Here is a 21,983-nt window from a genome sequence, read left to right on the forward strand (position 1 = left end):
TGTTGTTCTATTGTGTTCTGTCAGACCAGCTGCAGTACACACAGGGCAAATGTCAGACGGTTTCTATTGCGACAACCCATATCGCCCGATATTCGGCCCGTGTGTACGGTGCTTAAGTAGTACTTTTTTACCAACTATCTTAACCCATAATTTGCTAATCAACTTGTCATTTATTCATAGGCCTGGACACATGCTGGCATTTTACTGAAACACAAGTACAGCTTTCTGGTTGGATGTGCCTCTATCTCTGATGTCATAGCACAGGTAAACATTTACTTCAGTAATTAGTAATTTACCAGTTCCATAGTGGCACATATACGTAGTTACTATGGATTTAAATGGGTTCCTCCACTCATCTTACAGGGTTGTAGATTGTGATGAGACTGTAACCACATGTTTAAGCCAGTGGAGTGCCCTACTTTAAATATTTCTTGAATATTCAATGAGAAATGGTTTATGCAGTTGAGATACAGTAATTGCATCAAAAAAAACTTAGAACATTCATTTAATCTTTCTTATCCTGTATGAGTTAATGCACTGCCTCGACTGTAGCAGAAAGAGCCTGATGAATGACTAAAGGCAAGCTACAGTAAAACCTTGGATTAAGAGCATAATTTGTTCTGAAAGCATGCTTGTAAATCCAAAGCACTTGTATATCAAAGCAAATTTTCCTATAGGAAATAATGGAAACTCAAATGATTCGTTCCACAACCATTTATTCATAAACCCTTCAGTTTATAGTCCATATAAAAAGATTATAGCAATGTGATAATTGTGAAACCATAAAATGTCCATCCACAAATGGAAGCCTCCCCAAGGGGATTAGAAGCAAAATCCAGTAGGAGCTACAGAGTATAAAAGAGAAGAGAGACGCCTCTAAGTGTAACATTATGGTTACATTTAATGAAGGTACAACATTTAGCAACTCACATGGTTGATGATTAAAAGAGGCACATCTAAGTATGCAGGGATCCGGGGTAAAGCGATCCACATAGACCGCCCTCCTCACGGCCGGCTCCCACTGCTGTTAGTCTGCAATTGTGACCAGGAAGACTACCCTGCAGTAGAGCGATCTGAAAGCAAGGCTTGAACAGCTCGTGGTAGGGACGACATCAATGGCGGTGAGGAGGTCTGTCTATGTGAACAGCTTTACCCCAGATGCCTGTATACTTAGATGTGCCTCTTTTAATCATCAACAATGTGAGTTTCTAAATGTTGTACCTTCATTAACCACTTAAGGACCGCCTAACGCCGATATACGTCGGCAGAATGGCACAGCTGGGCACAATCACGTACCTGTACGTGATTGTTAAATGCGCGCTCACGACCCGGTCAGAAGCTCCATGGCCGCGGGACCCGCAGACCCGATCGCCGCCGGAGTCCCGCGATCGGTCACAGGAGCTGAAGAACGGGGAGAGGTGTGTGTAAACACACCTTCCCCGTTCTTCACACGTTCTTTCCCTAATATAGGGAAAGGCGATCAATGACGTCACGCGTCCAGCCCCGCCCCCCTACAGTTATAAACCCATATGAGGTCACACTTAGCCCCTTCAGCGACCCCTAGTGGTTAACTCTTAAACTGCAATTGTAATTTTCACAGTAAATAATGCATTTTTATAGCACTTTTTGCTGTGAAAATGACAATGGTCCCAAAAATGTGTCGAAATTGTCCGATGTGTCCGCCATAATGTCGCAGTCACGAAAAAAATCACTGATCGCCGCCATTAGTAGTAAAAAAAAAATATTAATAAAAATGCAATAAAACTATCCCCTATTTTGTAAACGCTATAAATTCTGCGCAAACCAATCGATAAACGATTACTGTGATTTTTTTTTTATACCAAAAATAGGTAGAAGAATATGTATCGGCCTAAACTGAGGAAAAATATATATATTTTTTATATATTTTTGGGGGATATTTATTATAGCAAAAAGTAAAAAATATTGATTTTTTTTCCAAAATTTTCGCTCTATTTTTGTTTATAGCGCAAAAAATAAAAACCGCAGAGGTGATCAAATACCACCAAAATAAATCTCTATTTGTGGAAAAAAAAGGATGCCAATTTTGTTTGGGAGCGATCGTGTGTATGCGGCATAAGAATCAACAGCACACAAGTTACATGGGTGCTATGATGATGCTTTGCTGCTTTAGTTAGTAGTAGGTTATTTCAACAGTTCGTTGATTTAAAAATCTCATGCATTTAAAGGATCAGTAAAGATGATTTTTATTTTTTTTTTTTTATAATATTTTTTGATTTCCTTCAGAAAAAGGGGGTTACATAACAGTGTCTGAATGCAAAGCATATCATCTCTGCTGAGAGAGAAGCGAGAACATTTAGAAAACATACACCAGACAGTATCTTTTCTATTACAAACAGTAGAAAAAAAAAAGGAGGGTGAGGGAGGGATTGAAAAAGTGGTTAATGCAAGTAATGGATTAGTGGTAGAAAGAAAGGAAAAAGAAAAAGAAGGTATGATTGAGAGAAGTGAAGCTGGAGGTCAGAGAAGATATCTAGAGGGGGGAAGGGTGGGTAGAGAAGGAAAGCCGATGGGGAACCTCAATTAGCTGTTCCCCAGCGGCATCCCCCAGCACAGCCCTAATCACTAGTTGGCAAAAAAAAAATACACAAGAATATAATAAAGCAACCCTAAAGCACAAACTCTCATTAACCAGTGATCTTTCAAAACCCCTAAGTGGGTTCAGGTGGTTAGTGCTGATGATCAACTAAGGAAGTATAAGAAGGAAGGTTGCTGTCATAATGGCATACAAAGCATGCACGGAAGGGATGATCACCAGGTGTGGTCTCCGCTTGTTGTGTGTCCCTTATCGGTGAATATGAAGGGGGATGAGTTTAAGTTATTTTTCTCAAGTGGTGTCAGGCAGCGGTCGATGAGGTACGACCATCTCTTGTCAAATTTTGTAGTAGGCCGCGTGGAATGAAGAGTGATATCCAATTTTTTTTCTGTACAGCAGGGCCTTTAGGTTTCTTATCGTTTCGGGAAAAGCTGGAGGAATAGGCGAAATCCAGTGGTTAAAGATGTTTCTGCGGGCAATGAGCAGCATAAGGAGTATCCAGTGACGGTTGTCTTGAGGTAGCATTTTAGGAGCTACTGGGGTCTTCCCTTTTAGTGGTAGGAATCCAAACAGTAACAGCATGGGTTCCTTGTCGGGAAGAAAGTTTGTCACTCTATGTATGAACTGCAGTTTTGAAGACCAATAGGTATCGATATGCGGGTAGCACCATAGGCGATGTAGCAGAGACAGTTTGCGTATGGAGCACCAGGGGCAGATAGGTCCCATGCTGGTCGAGTGGGTCGACGAAAATGGATAGTAGGCCCTATGCATTATTTTAAATTGGGTTTCCCTCCAGGATTCACAGGGGGTGATAAGCTTAGTTGTCTTGTAGCCCATCACCATGTTGTCTAAGTCTGCATGATCAGGCAATTCCACTAACCAGGAGGACATAGAGGTGTTATGTAAAGACTTTGTGAGTTTCCCACTTAGTGGGCGAGATAGAGTGGCGACTTTCTGCTATTAGTTTATCCATGAAAGAAGGCTTGAATCTAATGGTTTTCTTTGGGCAGGTCTTGCTAATGAAGTCTGCATACTGCATGACATGCAGAAAATGGTGTGGAGGTAAGGTGTATTCTCCCGCCATGAGCGAAAAGGGTTTGAGACTGCCAGACAATTCATGGTATAAGGAACCTGCAGTTGTTAATCTTTTGTCTCTCCATTTATATTGTGGGCCTAATGGGAACATGGGGTTACCTTGAATTGGAAGAAATTTAGAAACATAGGGCGACAGACCCAATCTTTTCCTCGCCTCTCTCCAAACCACTATTTCTGAAATGTAAATTTTGTTTAATATGTTTAGGCGTTTTCTGAAACAAACTATGCAGAAGAGCAGCCAAGTTATTGGGGCTGACCATGACTGATTCCAGACCATAGTTGGAGTATTTAGATGATTGCAGGATCCAATCCATTCCTATTCTCAGTAAGCAAGCTATACACTCTAATATTTGGGAGGTTTGCACCGCCCTCACTCTTCGAGAGATATAATTTAGTCAAGGCTATCCTTGATTTGCCCTTCTTCCACAGGAAGTTCGTAAGTGCCTTATTTAAAATCTGTATATGTTTATGCTTTAATAGCAAAGGTAAGGTTTGTAAGGGGTACAGCAGCCGGGCAATGCTGATCATCTTAAAAAGCGCGCATCTCCCAAAAAGCGACAGCGGTAGGTTTGTCCAAGCCTCCAACTCACCCACAATTTTTGCTATCAGAGGGGGATAGTTAAGACAGTAGAGAGAGGATGGTTCCTTGCCAATTTTTATACCCAAATAGGTTATGTGGTTCCCATTGATACGAAAGGCAGAAGACGGTAGCCAAGAACGTGAAGGCCTTACACTAAGGGGAAGGATCTCGCTTTTGGTAAAATTTATTTTCAGACTCGAGCAACTGCGAAAATAATCAAATATCTCTTGTATGGCGGGGATATCTGTTTGGGGAGAAGTGGAGAAAATCAAAATGTCATCTGCGAAGAGGGCTACCCTCATGTCTTCCTGCTCGAAAGGTATCCCATGAATGAGGGGAGAGTTGCTGAGGTGACGCAACAAGGGTTCTATGGCCAAATAAAAAAGCAAGGGGAAGAGGGGACAGCCTTGTCTCGTGCCCTTGTGCAACCGTATGGGATTTGATTGTATTCCTGCCGCTATTACTGTGGCTGACGGGGCAGAGTACAGATTATGGATAAAATCATAAAAGGGGCCTGATAAACCAAGTTTTTGCATTACTAAGGAGAGCCATTGAAAACTTACGTTATCGAAAGCCTTTTCGGCATCGAGAGTGATGATCACTACCTCTTTGGATGGGTGTAGTTTCGCATATTCCAGAGCGGCTAGGACTTTCCGCAGATTGGAGGATGCTGACCTGCCCTTAGTGAAGCCTGATTGTGCATGGTGTATAAGTGAAGGCATGATAGTTGCCAACCGGGAGGCCACTATTTTGGAAAGGATTTTAGAATCTACGTTCAGTAGAGAGATGGGACTGTAGGATCCCGGATCTTGTGGGTCTTTACCCTTCTTAGCAATGAGTTTAATGTTGGCCAGGTGTCCGGTTGGAAGGTACGGCCCTCCCTCCCAAATGGAGTTATATACCATTAATAATGTAGGGGTAACCTCCATACGAAACAATTTATAGAATTCCGGCGTATACCCATCCGGGCCTGTTGCTTTGCCATTCGAGAGATCTTTTATAGCCCCCATAATTTCCTCCTCGGTAAGCATGGAGTTTAATTTTTGTAAGTGGTCCGGATCAATTTGTGGTAGGGTAGTATCGCCTAACCATTTGGATGCTACATTAATGTCTATCGGTTCCTGAGCATAAAGGTCGGTGTAAAATATTTTCAGTGTTTTGTTAATGTCCTTAGGTGTTGTGGAAAATGTGCCGTCCGGGTTGCGCAGTGTACTAATATGTGTGGGAAGATATGTACCCTTGGTAAGTCTGGCAAGTAGTTTCCCAGCTTTATTCCCATATTTATGGTATTGTAGTTGGGTCGAAGACATCTTCACCCGCTCTACAGTGTCTGCCCAAGTTTTAAACAAATCTTTGGCTTCTGACCATGCTTTGCAATTTTCCGCGGTATTATTATCGTTAAGTCGCGCTTGGGCCTCTCTAATGTTTTTGCTGGCTTCTAAGTAGTGATTTTGGGCGTTCCTCTTATACGCCAAAGTAAAGGAGATAATCTTTCCTTGCAGGAATGACTTGCCCCCCTCCCAGAACAGATTTGGATTATCCTTGTGCTGGTCATTATTTTGTGCATAGTCTGACCATGCCTCGTTCAGCATCATCCTAAAGTTATCGTTTTGATTCAAATAAGTCGGGAATCTCCAATGCCTAATTTCCGAGTGGGTCTGGAAATTGTCTAGGGAGACTGATATAGGGGAGTGATCAGAGATGACCATGTCATGTATACACGTATCTCTAATCTTTTGCAACAAGGGGTGAGTGCAAAGGAAGTAGTCCAGTCTAGCGAAAGAACGATGGACAGGGGAGAAAAAAGTATATTCCTTAGCTAAGGGGTGTTGCATCCTCCATATGTCTATCAAGCTGAGGGCCTGAACCATGTGATAAAAGTGTATGTTTGTTGGATCGTATGGGCTGGTCTTGGGCTGCTGTGAGGTCTGGATCTATCTTCCCGATCGCTAATGGTGGAGTTAAAATCTCCACCTATGAGGTGGAGGATGCCGCCATAATCTGCTATTTGGGATGTTAGGTCAGTAAAATAGGACTGATCGGGGGAATTAGGGGCGTATACATTTGAAATTCTGATTTCATTTGTCGGAAACTAACCTGCCTTATCTTGTAACAGAAACTAAATCATAGGTCACATTTTTGTGTAGGTGTATAAGTGTGCCTGCCTTACGGCCCTTGGAGGCTGAGCCTATTACCTCCCCTACCCAAAGCTTCCACATGCAGAAAAAATCGCTTTCCGCCAGGTGCGTTTCCTGGAGCAGAGCTATGTCAGATTAAAGCCTTTTCAAGTGCCTGAGAATCTTCATGCGTTTTATTGGAGAGCGCAAACCCTTAACATTCCAGGATGTTATGCTAATCGGGTGCATAGATCAGGTAGGGTAGATGTAGTGTATGGAATGGAAATGGAAATGGAATTCACATGTTTCAAATGAGCTAGAGACGCGATGTAGTGCAGCGAATCTTGCTTCCATGTTTAAGATTGGCGGAACCATCCTTCCATACAGTGACGTCACTAGGGTTGGTGTCACCTGGTGCGGTAAAACATGGTGTCATCCCACCCCTCCCCCCGGCATCTAAAGAACTATGTGCAGAGTGCCCCTCACCCCCATATACCCCCTCCTAGCACAATTCCTCTTTCTCCTTCCCTCATCCCCCCTCTTAGCACAAATCCCCCCCCCCAATATTCCCCCTCTTAAAAATCTTCACCCCCATATGCCCCCTTCCAGTACAAATACCCCCTCTCAGCACATTACTTGCCCTCCATTTCCCCCTACCAGCACAAGTCATCACCCTCATATACCCCCTTTCAGCACAAATCCCCCTTCTCAGTACAAAATGCCCCCCATATCCCTCATCCCAGTATAAATCCCCCCCAAACCCCTCCTTATACAAATTATTTTACCCCCCAAATCATCTCCCCCATCTCCCTGCACAGATCTCCCCTCAGCACAAATCATCCCCCATCTCCCCCTCCCTGCACAGATCCCCCATCAGCATAAATCATCCCCCATCTCCCCTCCCTGCACAGATCCCCCCTCAGCATAAATCATCCCCCATCTCCCCCTCCCTGCACAGACCCCTCCCTCTCAGCACAAATAATCCCCACATCTCCCCTCTTTCAGTATTAAACCCCTTCTTGCCCAAATTCTCTTATTCCCCCAACCAAGCCACCCTCAGCAGAAGACTTACTGGTTATCAGTTACCGGGTCCTCAGTGATTGATGGCCCGACACTTTAGCAGCTCCCATTTGTCCCAGCCGGGCGTTTTTTTTTTGCGCGTATTCATGCTTATTTGCGCGTTTGCATACAGCGTCGTGCGACGTTTTTGTACTTCGGCGTTTCTTATTTTAGCCAATAGGAAAAATTATCATCTTTTCATCACTTGTTGCTATGTTGGTAGATTTTTTTTAATCTTCTGCATGGGCGACAAGTTCTATTGATGAAATCGACGAAACGCCCATAGCAAACGCCCGTTGTCGCGCGATACGCTCAATACGCGCGTTTCCCATTACTTTCTATGGGGAAAAAAAAACGCTCAAACGCCGCTGTCGCGCGATTCAGGTGTGAACAGTCACCATAGGGAATAATGTTAATTCTCCCCTCTGGCGTTTGTGAGCAGTGCGCTTCAGGCGTAAAAACGCCTAGGTGTGAATGGGGCCTTAGTGTCAGAGCGCCGGGAGATCTCCTTCGAGTGTGTGTTGGCATTTGCCGACATCTCCTGCGGGGTGTCCCCGGGTCTCCAGCGCAGTGATGGCTTACACTTTAGCAGCTCCTATCTGTCCCAGCCAGCCGCATGTCAGCCGTGTCAGGGCGCCAGGAGATCTCCTTCCCAGGTTCCTCCTCCCGTCCCATCAGAAGACACGCCAAAGCAGAGGAGGAACCTGGGAAGGCGATCTCCTGGCGCCCTGACACGGCTGACATGCGGCTGGCTGGGACAGATAGGAGCTGCTAAAGTGTCAGCCATCACTGCGCTGGAGACCCGGGGACACCCCGCAGGAGATGTCGGCAAATTCCGAGACACACTCAAGGGAGATCTCCCGGCGCTCTGACACTGCTAACATACAGGCAGCCGCCTGGGACAGATGGGAGCTGCTAAAGTGTCGGCCGTCACGATCGCTGCGCTGGGGACCCGGGACACCCTGCAGGAGATGTCGGCAAATGCCGACACACACTGTAGTAGCCCACTCGCTATCACACCCGAGACTGAAGCCCCGCTCTTGCCCCTGCAGTCCCAGCCCCTGGTGTCACCCCTCTGGCTGGTGTCACCCAGTGTGGCCCGCACCTTCCGCACCCCCATAGCAATGCCGCTGCTTCCATAAAAGTGTAAGGTGCGTTACGGGAGAGGGGGAAAAGAAAGAAGAAAGAGGTTAACAATAAGAAGTAAAACATTTTGTGACTTCATTTTTTTCCGTATGCAATTCCACTGCCGGACATACCGCCAGCCCGCAAAGTGGAAAAAACGTAGGCACAGCGTTGGGCACTGCTCCGTTGATGGAGTGGCCACGCTAGGGTAGAAGACCCAGCTATTTATGTCCATTTGGAGCCTTCTGGGGATGGCCTCGCGATGGAATTGCATAAAACCTCTCCGAGGGGCGGGAGCAAACATGCAAAAGTACAAATAAACCAGTATTGAACAACCTTATTCAATAACTAAATAAACTAACATGAGGAAAGGCATCTGTGGCCTTTCTGGTCTGAAAAAGAAAAAAGGAAAACCTGCGGGCTCACAATGGCCTCAATTGAGGAACCTATCAGAACTGAGCCAAAAGTCCTGAATACCGCCGGTCAGGTAAGTATAACGGGGGGGGGGGGGGGGCGGTATTGTCGGATGTTTATTCACTTTAATGCATAGAATGCATTAAGGAGAAGAAACATTTACCTTTACAACCCCTTTAAAGCATAGAACATAATTCTTCTTTAAGTAATTTCACTGAAGGCTTTTCAAGAGATTAGATAAAATAAAATAGTTTCCGCTTATATAGTATAATATAAACTGATATGCTATTCCTAGAGGCTAAAAACTTTCTTTATAACCTAAATTCTAATCATTTATTTTATTGCATTATGACCCATTTATACAAATTTATATACTTAGCGTGTAAAGGGTAATATGAGTCAAGGTACAAATATGCAGCTGAACTAGAATTTAGCTATCAGGACAAGTGTATGTTAATCAGCCCTATAGGCTTGAGATAATAGTTTTTGTTTCCGGCTAGATTGGATGACAGTAGGCTCAAACCACAAAGCTTTTGGATAAGGATAATTTCTGACAATCTCATTGGACATTGGATGAAAATAGCTGTCATAAGAATCCTTATCCGGGTGTGAATTGAGCCTAAGGTCTTTGTGAATTGAGCCTAAGGTCATGTATGTTAGGAGCTACCAGTCTTGCTCACAATCTGCAGTCAGACAAAACAGGTCGGTCCCAATTGCTATTATTCTCTATTTGGTAAGCTAGCAACTGTCTGACTGCTGCTTTCTACTGCTACCCCCTCCCGTAGTTCAATTAAACTTTAAAAGTAAAAGTCCTGCCTAATAGCATATACCACAAAGTTATCTGAAGTTTTATAAGCCATTGTACCAACACTTTTCACTGACAACTAGTAAAATTTAAAACATTAACCTGTTGTCACCCGGCCTGGCTATAATCACTGTCACATCTATGAGTATCCTTGCATTTCTGTTCAGTTGCACATTTGTACCTATTTCTCTGTATTCTGACATGTACATTTCTTATTGATTATGAATAAGTGAGAACTGGGTTCACAAGTTCGTGGAACCTTTAGAGTCGTTTCACACTAGGGCGACACGACTTCCAGCGTGACTTTCAGAGGCGACTCCGACACGATTTGAGCATGAACCACAGGGCGATATGGGGCGATTTACAACACGACTTGAAGTCGTCTCCAGGACAGGAGACTTTCCAGTGGCCAATCAAACAACAATCAGCTCTAGGGGAGGGAGGGGGAGGGAGGGGGAGGGAGAGGTTTGCCTGAGAAATGTATGTTATCTTCCTGGAAAGTCGCTTCAGTTAAGACAGTGATCAGACTTGGATCAGACTTGGAGGCGACTTCCATTGAAATCAATGGGTACAAATCGCCTACAAGTCTGATTGAAGTAGTGCAGGAACTTCTTTTGAAGTCGGAGTGACTCAAGTCGTGTGTATTAACACCGCTCCCATTCACTTGCATTGTTTTTCTCGACAGCGCGACTTGGGACGACTTGAGGCGACTTCAAGTCGGATCCCAAGTCGCCCCAGTGTGAACCGGCTCTTACACTTTAAACTCTGAGTGCAGGTGGAAAATTCCAAAAACAAACTAGAAGAATGTAACTTTAAATATAGCTTTCAGAAGAAAAACACGACTAGTAAGAGCCGGTTCACACTGGGGCGACTTGCAATCCGACTTCATGTTGCGTCAAGTCGTCCCAAGTTGCGCTGTAGAGAAAAACAATGGAAGTGAATGGGAGTGGTGTTAATACACACGACTCAAGGCGATCCGACTTCAGAAAAGATTCCTGTACTACTTCAATCCGACTTGTAGGCGATTTGTACCCATTGATTTCAATGGAAGTCACCTCAGAAGTCTGATCCCTGTCTTAACTGAAGCGACTTTCCAGGAAGATAACATACATTTCTCAGGCAAACCTCTCCTGCCCCCCTCCCTCCCCCTCCCTCCCCTAGAGCTGATTGCTGTTTTATTGGCCACTGGAAAGTCTCCTGTCCTGGAGAGGACTTCAAGTTGTGTTGTAAATCGCCCCAGATCGCCCTGTGGTTCATGTTCAAGTCGTGTCGGAGTCACCTCTGAAAGTCGCGCTGGAAGTCATGTCGCCCTAGTGTGAACCGACTCTAAATGCATGAAAAGATAAAAGCAACAATATTTTATTATCCAAAGATAAAAAATCAAGATAAAAAGAAAAATATTTGTATAAAAATAAAATGTATACAAGAGATAGAGATTATAGTGCCTAGAAAAATTGCTAATCTATCAATGCATTTTGCCAGGTCCATTTTTTAATAGTTCAGACAGGTTTTCTTTTTGGGGATACATGTCTTTTTTGAGTATACTGTGTTTATTTTGTTACACATGTTTAACATTTTTATACTGTATATTCACTTAGTAGAGTTGCATTTTAACACCTTGAAGATTGACTCCTCTGTCCTGAAACTCGTTGATAGACTAGCAATTTGTCTAGGCCCTATAATCGCTATCTCTTGTATATATTTTATTATTATACATATGGGTTTTTTCACCTCTATTTTTTATCTTTGGATAATAACATTTTGATGCTTTTATGTTATTTTTTTCTGTGTGTTTACTAGCAGTCTAACATTTCCTGAAAGCTATATTTATAGGAGAAGTATAGGTTTTGAGTGTTTACCATATTTATACTTACCTTGGTGCAGGGGCGGACTGACAACTCATGGGGCCCCCAGGCATTAGGAGATTATGGGGCCCCCAGGCAATAGATTATGGGGCCACACAGTATACAAACACAGTATACATACACACAGAATACACACACTAAAAAGGTACTGGAGAGGAGGGGCAGCTATAATCTTGAGATTTTTTTAAAAACACTAATTTTTACATACTATCCCTGGTTTTAATGAGGCTGGCAACCCTGATGGGGCCCCCTAGTGGCATGGGGCCCTCGGGCAGTGCCCGAATGGTCAGTCCGCCCCTGCCTCGGTGGATGGAGCATCAGACCGATGCTCCAGCTGTCCCCTGCCATCTGTGCACTGAGAACCGAGCCACCGAACATCGTCGTTGGCTCGGTTCTCACAGATCCCCGAGAGGCCTCTTTCCTCTCTGCTTCTCTACGATCATTGGAGCGCTGAGCCGTGGAGGGGCAGGGAGAGGCTGTCCCAGCTGCTCGCTGAGATGCTGAGACTGCCAACAATCAGGGCAGCTGGCAGATCCCGACTTGGAAGTTGTGACGACGCGCTGCCCCGACTGATGGCAGTGACTTCAGCGGAGAGCTGACTTCAGACTGCGCTCCGCTGAAAATGGATCACAGGAGTGCAAAACGAATTGCACTACTGTGACCCAGAGGAGAAGCCCAGACTAAAAAGTTCAGGCTAGACTTCTCCTTTAAATGTCCCATTCTTCTAGTTTGTTTTTGTAATTCACTGTGGGGTGCTAGTTTTTTTATATGATACTCAAATTCCACCATGTAAGTAAAATTGCCAGATGAAAAATTCCATAGGTGGTCTTTGACCAGCAACACCCATTGACAACCTCAAACAGGAACAGCTTTTTTAAAACGGAAGTTAAGGGTCTATGTTTTTTATAGCAACATCTCTGCATTTTATTGCTGCAGTTTAGGTGCCATGGTAGCTTGAGACATGTATGACATCACTGGGGGTGAAGCATGACATCTTTGCATAGGTTATACAGCTTGAGTTTTAGCATGTAGAAATAGGTTTGAGAGCAGGGTAAGGGGAGATTAATCCCCATGAGCCACACTACAGTGGGTAAAATAATTATTTGATCCCCTGCAAATTTTGTAAGTTTGCCCACTTACAAAGAAATGAAGGGTTTATATTTTTTTATCATAGATGTATTTTAAATGATAGAGACAGACTATCAACCAAAAATCCAGAAAAAACGCATGATACAAATGTTATAAATTGATTTTCAGTTCAGTGAGTAAAATATGTATTTGATCCCCAAGCAAAACATGACTTAGTACTTGGTGGAGAAACCCCTGTTGGCAAGCACAGAGGTAATGTGTTTCTCATGTTTGGTTACCAGGTTTGCACACATCTCAGAAGGGATTTTGGTCCACTCTTCTTTACAGATCTCTAAATCCTTAAGGTTTCTTGGCTATCGCTTGGCAACTCGAAGTTCAGCTCCCTCCATAAATGTTCTATAGGATTAAGGTCTGGAGACCGGCTAGGCCACTCCATGACCTTAATGTGCTTCTTCTTGAGCCATTTCTTTTGTTGCCTTGGGGGTATGTTTTGGGTCATTGTCATGCTGGAAGACCCATCTACGACCCATGTTTGGTGTTCTGGCTGAGGGAAGAAGGTTCTCATCCAAGATTTTACAATGCATGGCCCCGTCTATTGGCCCCTCAATGCGGCAAATTCGTCCTGTACCTTTAGCAGAGAAACAGCCCCAATGCATAATGTTTCCACCTACGTGCCTGACTGTAGGGATGGTGTTCCTAGGGTCATAGTCAGTATTTTTCTTCCTCCAAACACGGCCAGTCAAGTTAATACCAAAGAGCCTAATTTTGGTCTCATCTGACCACAGCATTTTCTCCCAATCCTTCTCTGAATCATTTAGATGTTCATTGGCAAACTTCATATGGGTCTGTAGATGTGCCTTCTTTAAATGGGTGTTCCAGGCTTTTTTTTATGTTTATTAAAATTCAGCAGCTACAAAAAGTGTAGCTGCTGGCTTTTAATAAACATACACTTACCTGTTTCCCGGTCCAGCGACGTCCTGCTGGGAGCTTTGTTCAGGTCCCCCTCTTCACCGCCGGCGCCTCCACTGCAACTGTGGGCACCCGGCCTTGACAGCTTTCATGTTTCACGGCCGGGCACCCACTGCGCATGCGCGAGTGGTGCTGCGCCATTTGATTGGACAGGCGACCGCCTGGGACCTGTCACATGTCCCATGCGATCGCCTACAGGGAGGGGCTGCCAAAAGGCGATTAGAGTATTCGCCTTTGCAGCCCCTCGGCGGAAGGAGGAAGTGGGACAGGAAGTCCCACTCCTCCTGAAGCCCCCACTCCCCCCCCCCCCAAAAAAAATTACATGCCAAATGTGGCATGTAAGGGGGCGAGGAGTGGATTAAGCGGAAGTTCCACTTTTGGGTGGAACTCCGCTTTAAGGAAGAGGGGGACCTTGCGGGCGCTGCAGGATTTTAACCCATGGTGGTGTATTGTGTTACCAATGGTTTGTTTGGTGACTGTGGTCCCACCCAACTGCCTTGAGATCATTCACAAGCTCCTACCGTGTAGTTCTGGACTGATCCCTCACTTTTCTCATGATCATCCATACCCTTTTTAAGGCAAAATCTTGCATGGAACTCCAGACTGAGGGCGATTGATGGTTAATTTGTATTTCTTCCATTTGTGAAAAATCGCTCCAACAGTTGTCTCCTTTTCACCAAGCTTCTTGCTAACGGTCTTGTAGCCCAGTTCAGCCTTGTGCAGGTCTACAATCTTGTCCCTGATGTCCTTTGACAGCTCTTTGGTATTGCCCATGATCGTTTGGTTGGAATGGAAGAACGAGATTCTGTGGACAGGTGTCTTTTATACACACAACGAGTTGTCGTTAGGAGCATCTTCTTAAATTGACAGGACTAATCTGTATACCACAGGAGCACATAGTGTAGCCAGTCTGTGGGAGCCAGAATTATTGTTGGTTGGCAGGTAGGGGATCAAATACTTATTTTACTCACTTAACTGCAACTCAATTTATAACATTTATGGTCGTTAGCCTCTGACCGAGAGAGATGTGGATCACATAAACACGCGACAAGACTTACAACATAAATAGACCTGAAGTGTGCCTTAGTGGTCTGGTCAGTATGCCAAGAAAAGGGGGCATACCCAAGGTAAGTAATGTGTAGTTAATTGAAGAAGGATATGCTGAGAAGTGCCCTGAAAAAGGGAAGGGCGGGAGGGTGTCGAATGCGATTGAATGCGCAGACTCACGGACATGAGGTGAGCTGGGAAGAGTCGGCCCAGTGACGTGTAGTACCGCACACTGAACCGACAAAGAGCATGTGTGAGTGGGCTGCTTAAATACCCTCCGGGCTCCTCCCATAAACTCAGGCCACCATACTGGCCTTCTTATTTGTATCATGATTTTTTTTCTGGAGTTTTGGTTGATATTCTGTCTCTATCATTTAAAATACACCTGTGATAACAATTATAGACCCTTCATTTCTTTGTGGGCAAACTTACGAAATCTGCAGAGGATGAAATAATTATTTTCCCCACTGTATGTGTGTCAAAAAGTCAGTTGAATAACTAAGGTTAGCTACTGTATTTTACTGTGTGTGTTTTTTTGGCCTATTTTATTTGTAATGTGTGGAATTGATTTTTAATATTACTGGAAAATATTAATATTATTTCTGTATGTGGAGTAAAGTTTATTAGACATTCTATTTGACAAATAAAAAGAACGGAATCTTTCTTTAAATTATTAATGTTTGGCCTCCATGACAGGTAATGTATATGGTATAATCTCGGCATGCTTGTTTGTATGCATTAATTATAGATTGAACAGTAGTAGGAAAAGCCGGCAAAACTGTAATCCTTGAAGTGTTGTTTATTGGTACATCAGAGTGACAATAAAACAATAAACTGACGCGTTTCGGCAATAGCCTTTGTCTAATTATAAATGCCATTTTTTTCTTTGCTTTATAGGTTGTGTTTGTTGCCATTCTGCTCCACAGTCACTTGGAATGCCGGGAGCCTCTTCTAATTCCAATACTCTCCTTATACATTGGAGCACTTGTGCGCTGCACAACATTATGTTTAGGATATTACAAGAACATTCATGACAAGATACCTGACAGAACTGGACCAGAACTTGGGGTAAGCTTGAAATCTTTATTAAAAAAAAGCTAGTTTTCCTTTAAAGTTTTTTTTTTTTTAGTTTAAAAAAATGTTTTAAAGCGCCCCCGTCCCCGCGAGCTCGCGCAGCAAAGAAACCGCATACGGAAGTCGCGCTTGCATATGTAAACGGTGTTCAAATCACACATGTGAGGTATTGCCGCAATTGTCAGAGCGAGAGCAATAATTCTAGCACTAGACCTCCTTTGTAACTCTAACCAGGTATCTGTAACTTTTTTTTAAAGTGTCGCCTATGGAGACTTTTAGGTACCGTAGTTTGTCGCCATTCCACGAGTGCGTGCAATTATAAAGCGTGACATGTTTGGTATCTATTTACTCGGCGTAACATCATCTTGCACATTATACAAACAAGTTGGGCTAACTTTACCGTGTGACATAAAATATTGGATCAGTTGCCATTTTATTCTCTAGATTCTCTGCTAAAAAATATATATATAATGTTTGGGGGTTCTAAGTAATTTTCTAGCAAAAAATATGAGTTTTAACTTGTAAACACCAAATGTCAGAAATAGGCTTATGCCGCGTACACACGATCATTTTTCATGTCATGGGAAAAAACAAAGTTTTTCTCTACGCAATTCCTCTCAAGCCTGCCCTGCATACACACGATCCTGATAAAAAATGCTTGAGCAAAGCGCGGTGACGTACAACACATACAACAGCACTATAAAGGGGAAGTTCCATTCGAATGACGCCACCCTTTGGGCTGATTATGCTAATTTCCCGTCTCATAACTTGCTTCTGAGCATGTGCGTTTTTTCCCCCGTCGTTAAAGTGTACACGCGACCGTTTTTTCCTGATGAGAAAACAACGAAGTGAAAAACGACGAGAAAAAATGCTCTGGAGCCTACACACGATCGTTTTTAATGACCAATTTAAAAAATTGCATTTTTCTCGTCATCAAAAACGGTCGTATGTACGCCGCATAAGTCATGAAAGGATTAAGCTTTGGCACTAAAGCCTCGTACACGCGATAGGTTAACCAGAGGACAACGGTCTGAAGGGCCGTTGTCTTAGGTTAACCGATGAAGCTGACTGATGGTCCGACACGCCTACACACCATAGGTTAAAAAACCGATCGAGTCAGAACGCGGTGACGTAAAACACAACGACGTGCTGAAAAAAACGAAGTTCAGTGTATCCAAGCATGCGTCGACTTGATTCTGAGCATGCGTGGATTTTTAACCGATGGTTGTGCCTACTAACGATCAGTTTTGACATATCGGTTACCAATCCATAGGTTAATTTTAAAGCAAGTTGGCATTTTTTTAACCGAAGGTTAAATAACCTATGGGGCCCACACACGATCGGTTTTGACCGATGAAAACGGTCCTTCAGACCGTTGTCCTCTAGTTAACCTATCGTGTGTACGAGGCCTAATTCTAACTTTGACTTATCCCTGATTTTTTCGTTATTTTTTTAAACACACTGTTCTTTGTTTACATGTTTCTACTATAGCAAGGAGAAATGGATACAATGTATTTTTATTCTCCATTAACCCCTTGGCGCCGGTTCCTGGGAGGTGGGGTGGGGCTTTTGACCATGTGACCGCTGTGATTGGCTGTCACGGCGGTCACATTATCAGAAAACTCCCAATTGCATGCAGCGATAGGGAGGTTTCCGTTAGCCGCAAAATCTCCAGCAGGGTCACACAAAGCAATGAAAATACTTCCCCCCTTCCTACTTTTGTTGTGTGCTTGTTAGAAAGATTTTGCCTTAATACCTGTCCCACTGACAGGGCTGCCACCGGTTAACTCTCTCAAAATGGTCAGTAGGCAGCAATAAAAACTAACATAGCTTTTCACTGCTCTCTACTCTAGCCAAACAAAAAATTTAGTTAACAAACCCCTTCAGTTAACAATAAAAAAGCTCTCAAATTGTATCAATAATTTAATACCATAGTACAGAATATAACTGGCTATTGCCATTTATAAGTAATAACACCAAAGTATGTTGACTCAATATCCAATTGCCTTAGGGGATCAGGAAGAAACATTTTCCCCCAGTGGAGAAAATTGGACCATACTTCAGGGTTTTTTGCCTTCTTCTAGATAAACTGTGAAAACAGGATTCTGTGTATGGAGGTTTTCAATTTATTTATTTTCTCTATTGATTTACTTAGATGGACTTTTTTTCAACCTGATTACCTATTTAAAGTGAATGGAATCCTGATTCATGAAATGTGAGCTGGGCACATATATCTGCAGTGTTTTGTCATCTCTCTTCAAAGAGCTAAGTCCCATAGCTCTCGTATCAGCCTGATAACTCCTGACAAATTCTCAGACACATCAGATTAAAGCAGCTTGACATTTCTGTCAGGGGAGGTTGCTATAAATATATTAGCAGGGAGCTGGTCCTCTTACAAAACACCTCTGATAGTCTCTGCCTATGATGAGAGAGGGTGTGTGCCTTTCCTCCAATCAGAAATGTTATTTATCTTGGCTGTATGCCCAGACATCACACTCTGTGTTAAATAGGAAGAGAAAATCTCCTAACACTATCTGAACTCTCTAAATAGTATATATACATGAAGACAGCAGATATACATGTAAAACCTATGTAGGGAGATTTGGTTCATCTCTGTGTATCATCTTAGGTTGTTCACTTCACTGCGTGTATAGAGGGTTTACATCCACTTTAACTTTATAAATCTTTATTTGCATATTTATTAAAAAATATATATAAACCCTTTCTAAATATGTATGAAGTAGTAGATTGTCTGCTGTTATTGATATCAATGTAAAGAATCTCTGAAGAAAATGGCATGTTAGTAAGTTCATTTTGCATGCACAGTTTAAGCCATTTCAGCAGCAGCTTTTATGGAATCCTGACAGGCTTTTACATGTACATATTGGTATCTGAATCACGTAGAGATGAGTCTACACTATTTAACGCACATCTGTTCTGTGACAGCACAAATCTGCTCCAGCAGCTGCACTAAACATGTGAACTGCTTTATTTGGTATTTTCTGTTTATGTCAGTTGTAGAGCTTTAGCATTACAAAATGTAAAAAGATCAGGAAAACAAGAAAAATCTATTCAGCATTATTCTTCTCATGGTACTAATAGACTCTTTTTCACTGTATAGGGAGAAGCCACAATAAGAAAGATGCTGAGTTTCTGGTGGCCGTTAGCTCTAATATTAGCTACTCAGCGAATCAGCAGACCCATTGTTAATCTCTTTGTCTCACGTGACCTGGGTGGAAGTGCTGCAGCCACAGAGGTAGGTCAGAAATAACGTTTAATAAATACCTGTACTATGCTGTGTCACCCAGACTGTTATACATGTAGATTAACATATGAGTTTTATTTTGATGACATTTAATGTAATAAATTATGCAGTCTATTATGCATTCTTACAGCTGCTAGTAATGATTTTCAGGAGCACTTTGCCAAGCTTTTTAGTTGCAGCATTGTCTCAGGCTGGGTTTACACTGCTCCCGGTGCGTCCTCTGTTTCAGGGCCAAATCAGGGCCAAATTTTTGCCTGAATTTGGCCCTGAAACGGAGCCAAAGATGCACATAACTCCTGTGAAAGCCGTTCCGCAGCCGCAACAGAGATATGTGAACCGGCTCCATAGAGAGCCGGTCACAATCTCCTGTCATGACAATTGGATGCGGGGAAATACGCACTAGTGTGAACCAAGCCTTAGATGACCATGTAACACTATAACCTAATAGTGATGACTGATTTATTGTACCAAATTATGAAATGATTTACATTTTAGAGCTGCAGAACAGATATAAAACAACATTTAATGCAGTTAAATATTCATTATGAAAAAAAATTAAAGTGATTGTAAAAGCATTCTCTGCATTAAGGTAAAAAAACCTTCTATGATCAGCTCCCCCCCAAATACCTACCTGAGTCTTTTCTCAATTCAGCGCTTTGCCCAAGAGAAGAAGCACTGCTCTCTCCTCACAGGACTCAGAGGCAGCAGCAGGAGCCCTACGCCGCCGCAAGTTTTTCAGGCAAGTGCTTTATTCACAAAGCACTTGCCTGTAAAGTTGCAGCGGCGTAGCGTAAATCACACGGCGGAATTCAAATTCGACAGGTAGGGGGCGTGTATCATTTAAATGAAGCGCGTCCCCGCACCGAACGAACTGCGCATGCACCGTCTGTAAAATATCCCAGTGTGCATTGCTCCAAATGACGTCGCAAGGACGTCATTGGTTTCGACGTGAACGTAAATTACGTCCAGCCCCATTCACGGACGTAACATTTTCAAATTGCGACGTGGGAACGACGGCCATACTTAACATTGGATACGCCACCTAGGGGGCATGTTTATCTTTACGCAGCGTATCTCTTACGGAAACGGCGTATTTTTACTGCGACGGGCAAGCGTACGTTCGTGAATCAGCGTATCTACTCATTTTCATATTCTACGCCAAACTCAATGGAAGCGCCACCTAGCGACCAGCGTAAATATTGCACCCTGAGATACGACGGCGCAGGCCGTCATATCTTAGGCAGGTTTAACGTGCCTGGCGGTATTCCCGAGTCTGACTCGGGGTTAGATTTTCCTGCTGCGAGCGGTAACCCCGAGTCAGACTCGGGCTTGCCTCGCTAGATCCACAGGCATGGTTTACTTACCTTGTCCCTGGATCCAGCGATGCCACCGCGCTGTGTGAGCGAGCGGGACCTCGCTCGATTTACACAGCGTCCTCCTGTGTCGCCGATCTCCGTTCCCTGCGACGTTACGACGCACGGGGACGGAGAACGGCGCCAAATTCAAAAAAGTAAACAAACACTTTACATACAGTATACTGTAATCTTATAGATTACAGTACTGTATGTAAAAAAACATATCCCCCTTGTCCCTAGTGGTCTGTCCTGTGTCATGCATGTCATTTTATATAATAAAAACGTTTCTTTCTCCCTGCAAACTGTAGATTGTCCATAGCAACCAAAAGTGTCCCTTTATGTCAAAAATAGTTTTAGATCAGCTAAAAAACAGCGATAATAAATTATAATCACTTGCAGAATTGTGCGATAGCGATTTGTGGGGAAATTCGTCATAAAAAAAAAAAAATAATGACAGCAACAATTCTGCAACTGAGCAAATTTCAGTGATTTTGATTTGATTACATTATTGAATAATTGTTATTATAATTATATTATTATTTGTTATAATTATTTATAATTATTTATTATATTATAATTTATAATTTTGTTTTTAAAAAAATGTCATACCCGGGATGCCTATTAGAAGCTTGTTTGGTCAGATTTAAGTGAGTTATTTCTAAAAATTACAGACCTACAATATAAAACGCCAAATTTCCTTGCAAATAATGGTACCGCTTTCAGCATGTTTTTTCTGAAAGAATCATACCGCCAGGGAGGTTAAGTGTATCTCAGTTTGAGCATACACTTAAACATACGACGGGCTTAGATTCCGAGTTACGTCGGCGTATCTACTGATACGCCGGCGTAACTCTTTGTGAATCCGGCCCATTGTTTTCAATAGGGCTGGTTCACATATGTGCGATGCATTCACACTGCACATTTCCGAAAAAACATGTGCGTTTTCTAGGCATTGCGGTGTGGCTCAGGTGCGAATTCAGGCCCATTATCTTCTATGGGCACGCATCTGATTCGCAGATGTGTTCAGTTCTCATCAGGATTTCTCTCATTCTCTTCAATACACTTCCCCCCTCCCCCTTCCCCTCTCCCAGGTCTCCAAATTCGCAGCTGAAATGGAGATGATCTGCTGAACAGCTTTCTTATCTGTCTGCAGAGATAACAGATCTGAAATTCGCACCGCACAAGTGTGAATCCAGCCTCAAAGATGTAGGTCCAAAGCTCTTTTGGCCCTACTTCTGTGGGTCACAGGTGTGCACTTCTGTGATCTGTCGGCTGATGTCACTCAGCTGGTCCAGGCTCTGAAGGGATCTGGAGTTTTATGTGGGGATCCAACTAGATGCCTGACCAGTAGCTGGTTCAGCCTCTCAGCATACCACTGAAAGCCTGAGCCAGCCACCCCTATCCCCTGAACATCTAGTAGACTGAGAACTGAGCATTCAGGTGTCTGGATCACTCAGTTCTTGGTCTTGGAGACACTGGGGGACAGAAATGCTCCATCCACCTATGTGAGAAATGTATCTTTTAATGGACAGAGCATGTGGATGCAAGT

General features: G+C 43.3%; 1 protein-coding gene across 1 annotated transcript in view; it reads left to right on the forward strand.

Moving 5' to 3' along the window:
- ANKH (ANKH inorganic pyrophosphate transport regulator) overlaps window positions 1–21,983 on the forward strand; it is a 184,326-nt gene that overhangs the window by 119,600 nt on the left and 42,743 nt on the right. The window contains exons 4-6 of the mRNA XM_040353547.1: window positions 181–264; window positions 15,638–15,808; window positions 18,936–19,070. Coding sequence (XP_040209481.1) covers window positions 181–264; window positions 15,638–15,808; window positions 18,936–19,070 — 390 coding nt within the window. The remainder of the gene's footprint in view (window positions 1–180; window positions 265–15,637; window positions 15,809–18,935; window positions 19,071–21,983) is intronic.

The sequence above is a fragment of the Rana temporaria genome, chromosome 5 (assembly GCF_905171775.1).
Source record: "Rana temporaria chromosome 5, aRanTem1.1, whole genome shotgun sequence".
NCBI lineage: Eukaryota > Metazoa > Chordata > Amphibia > Anura > Ranidae > Rana > Rana temporaria.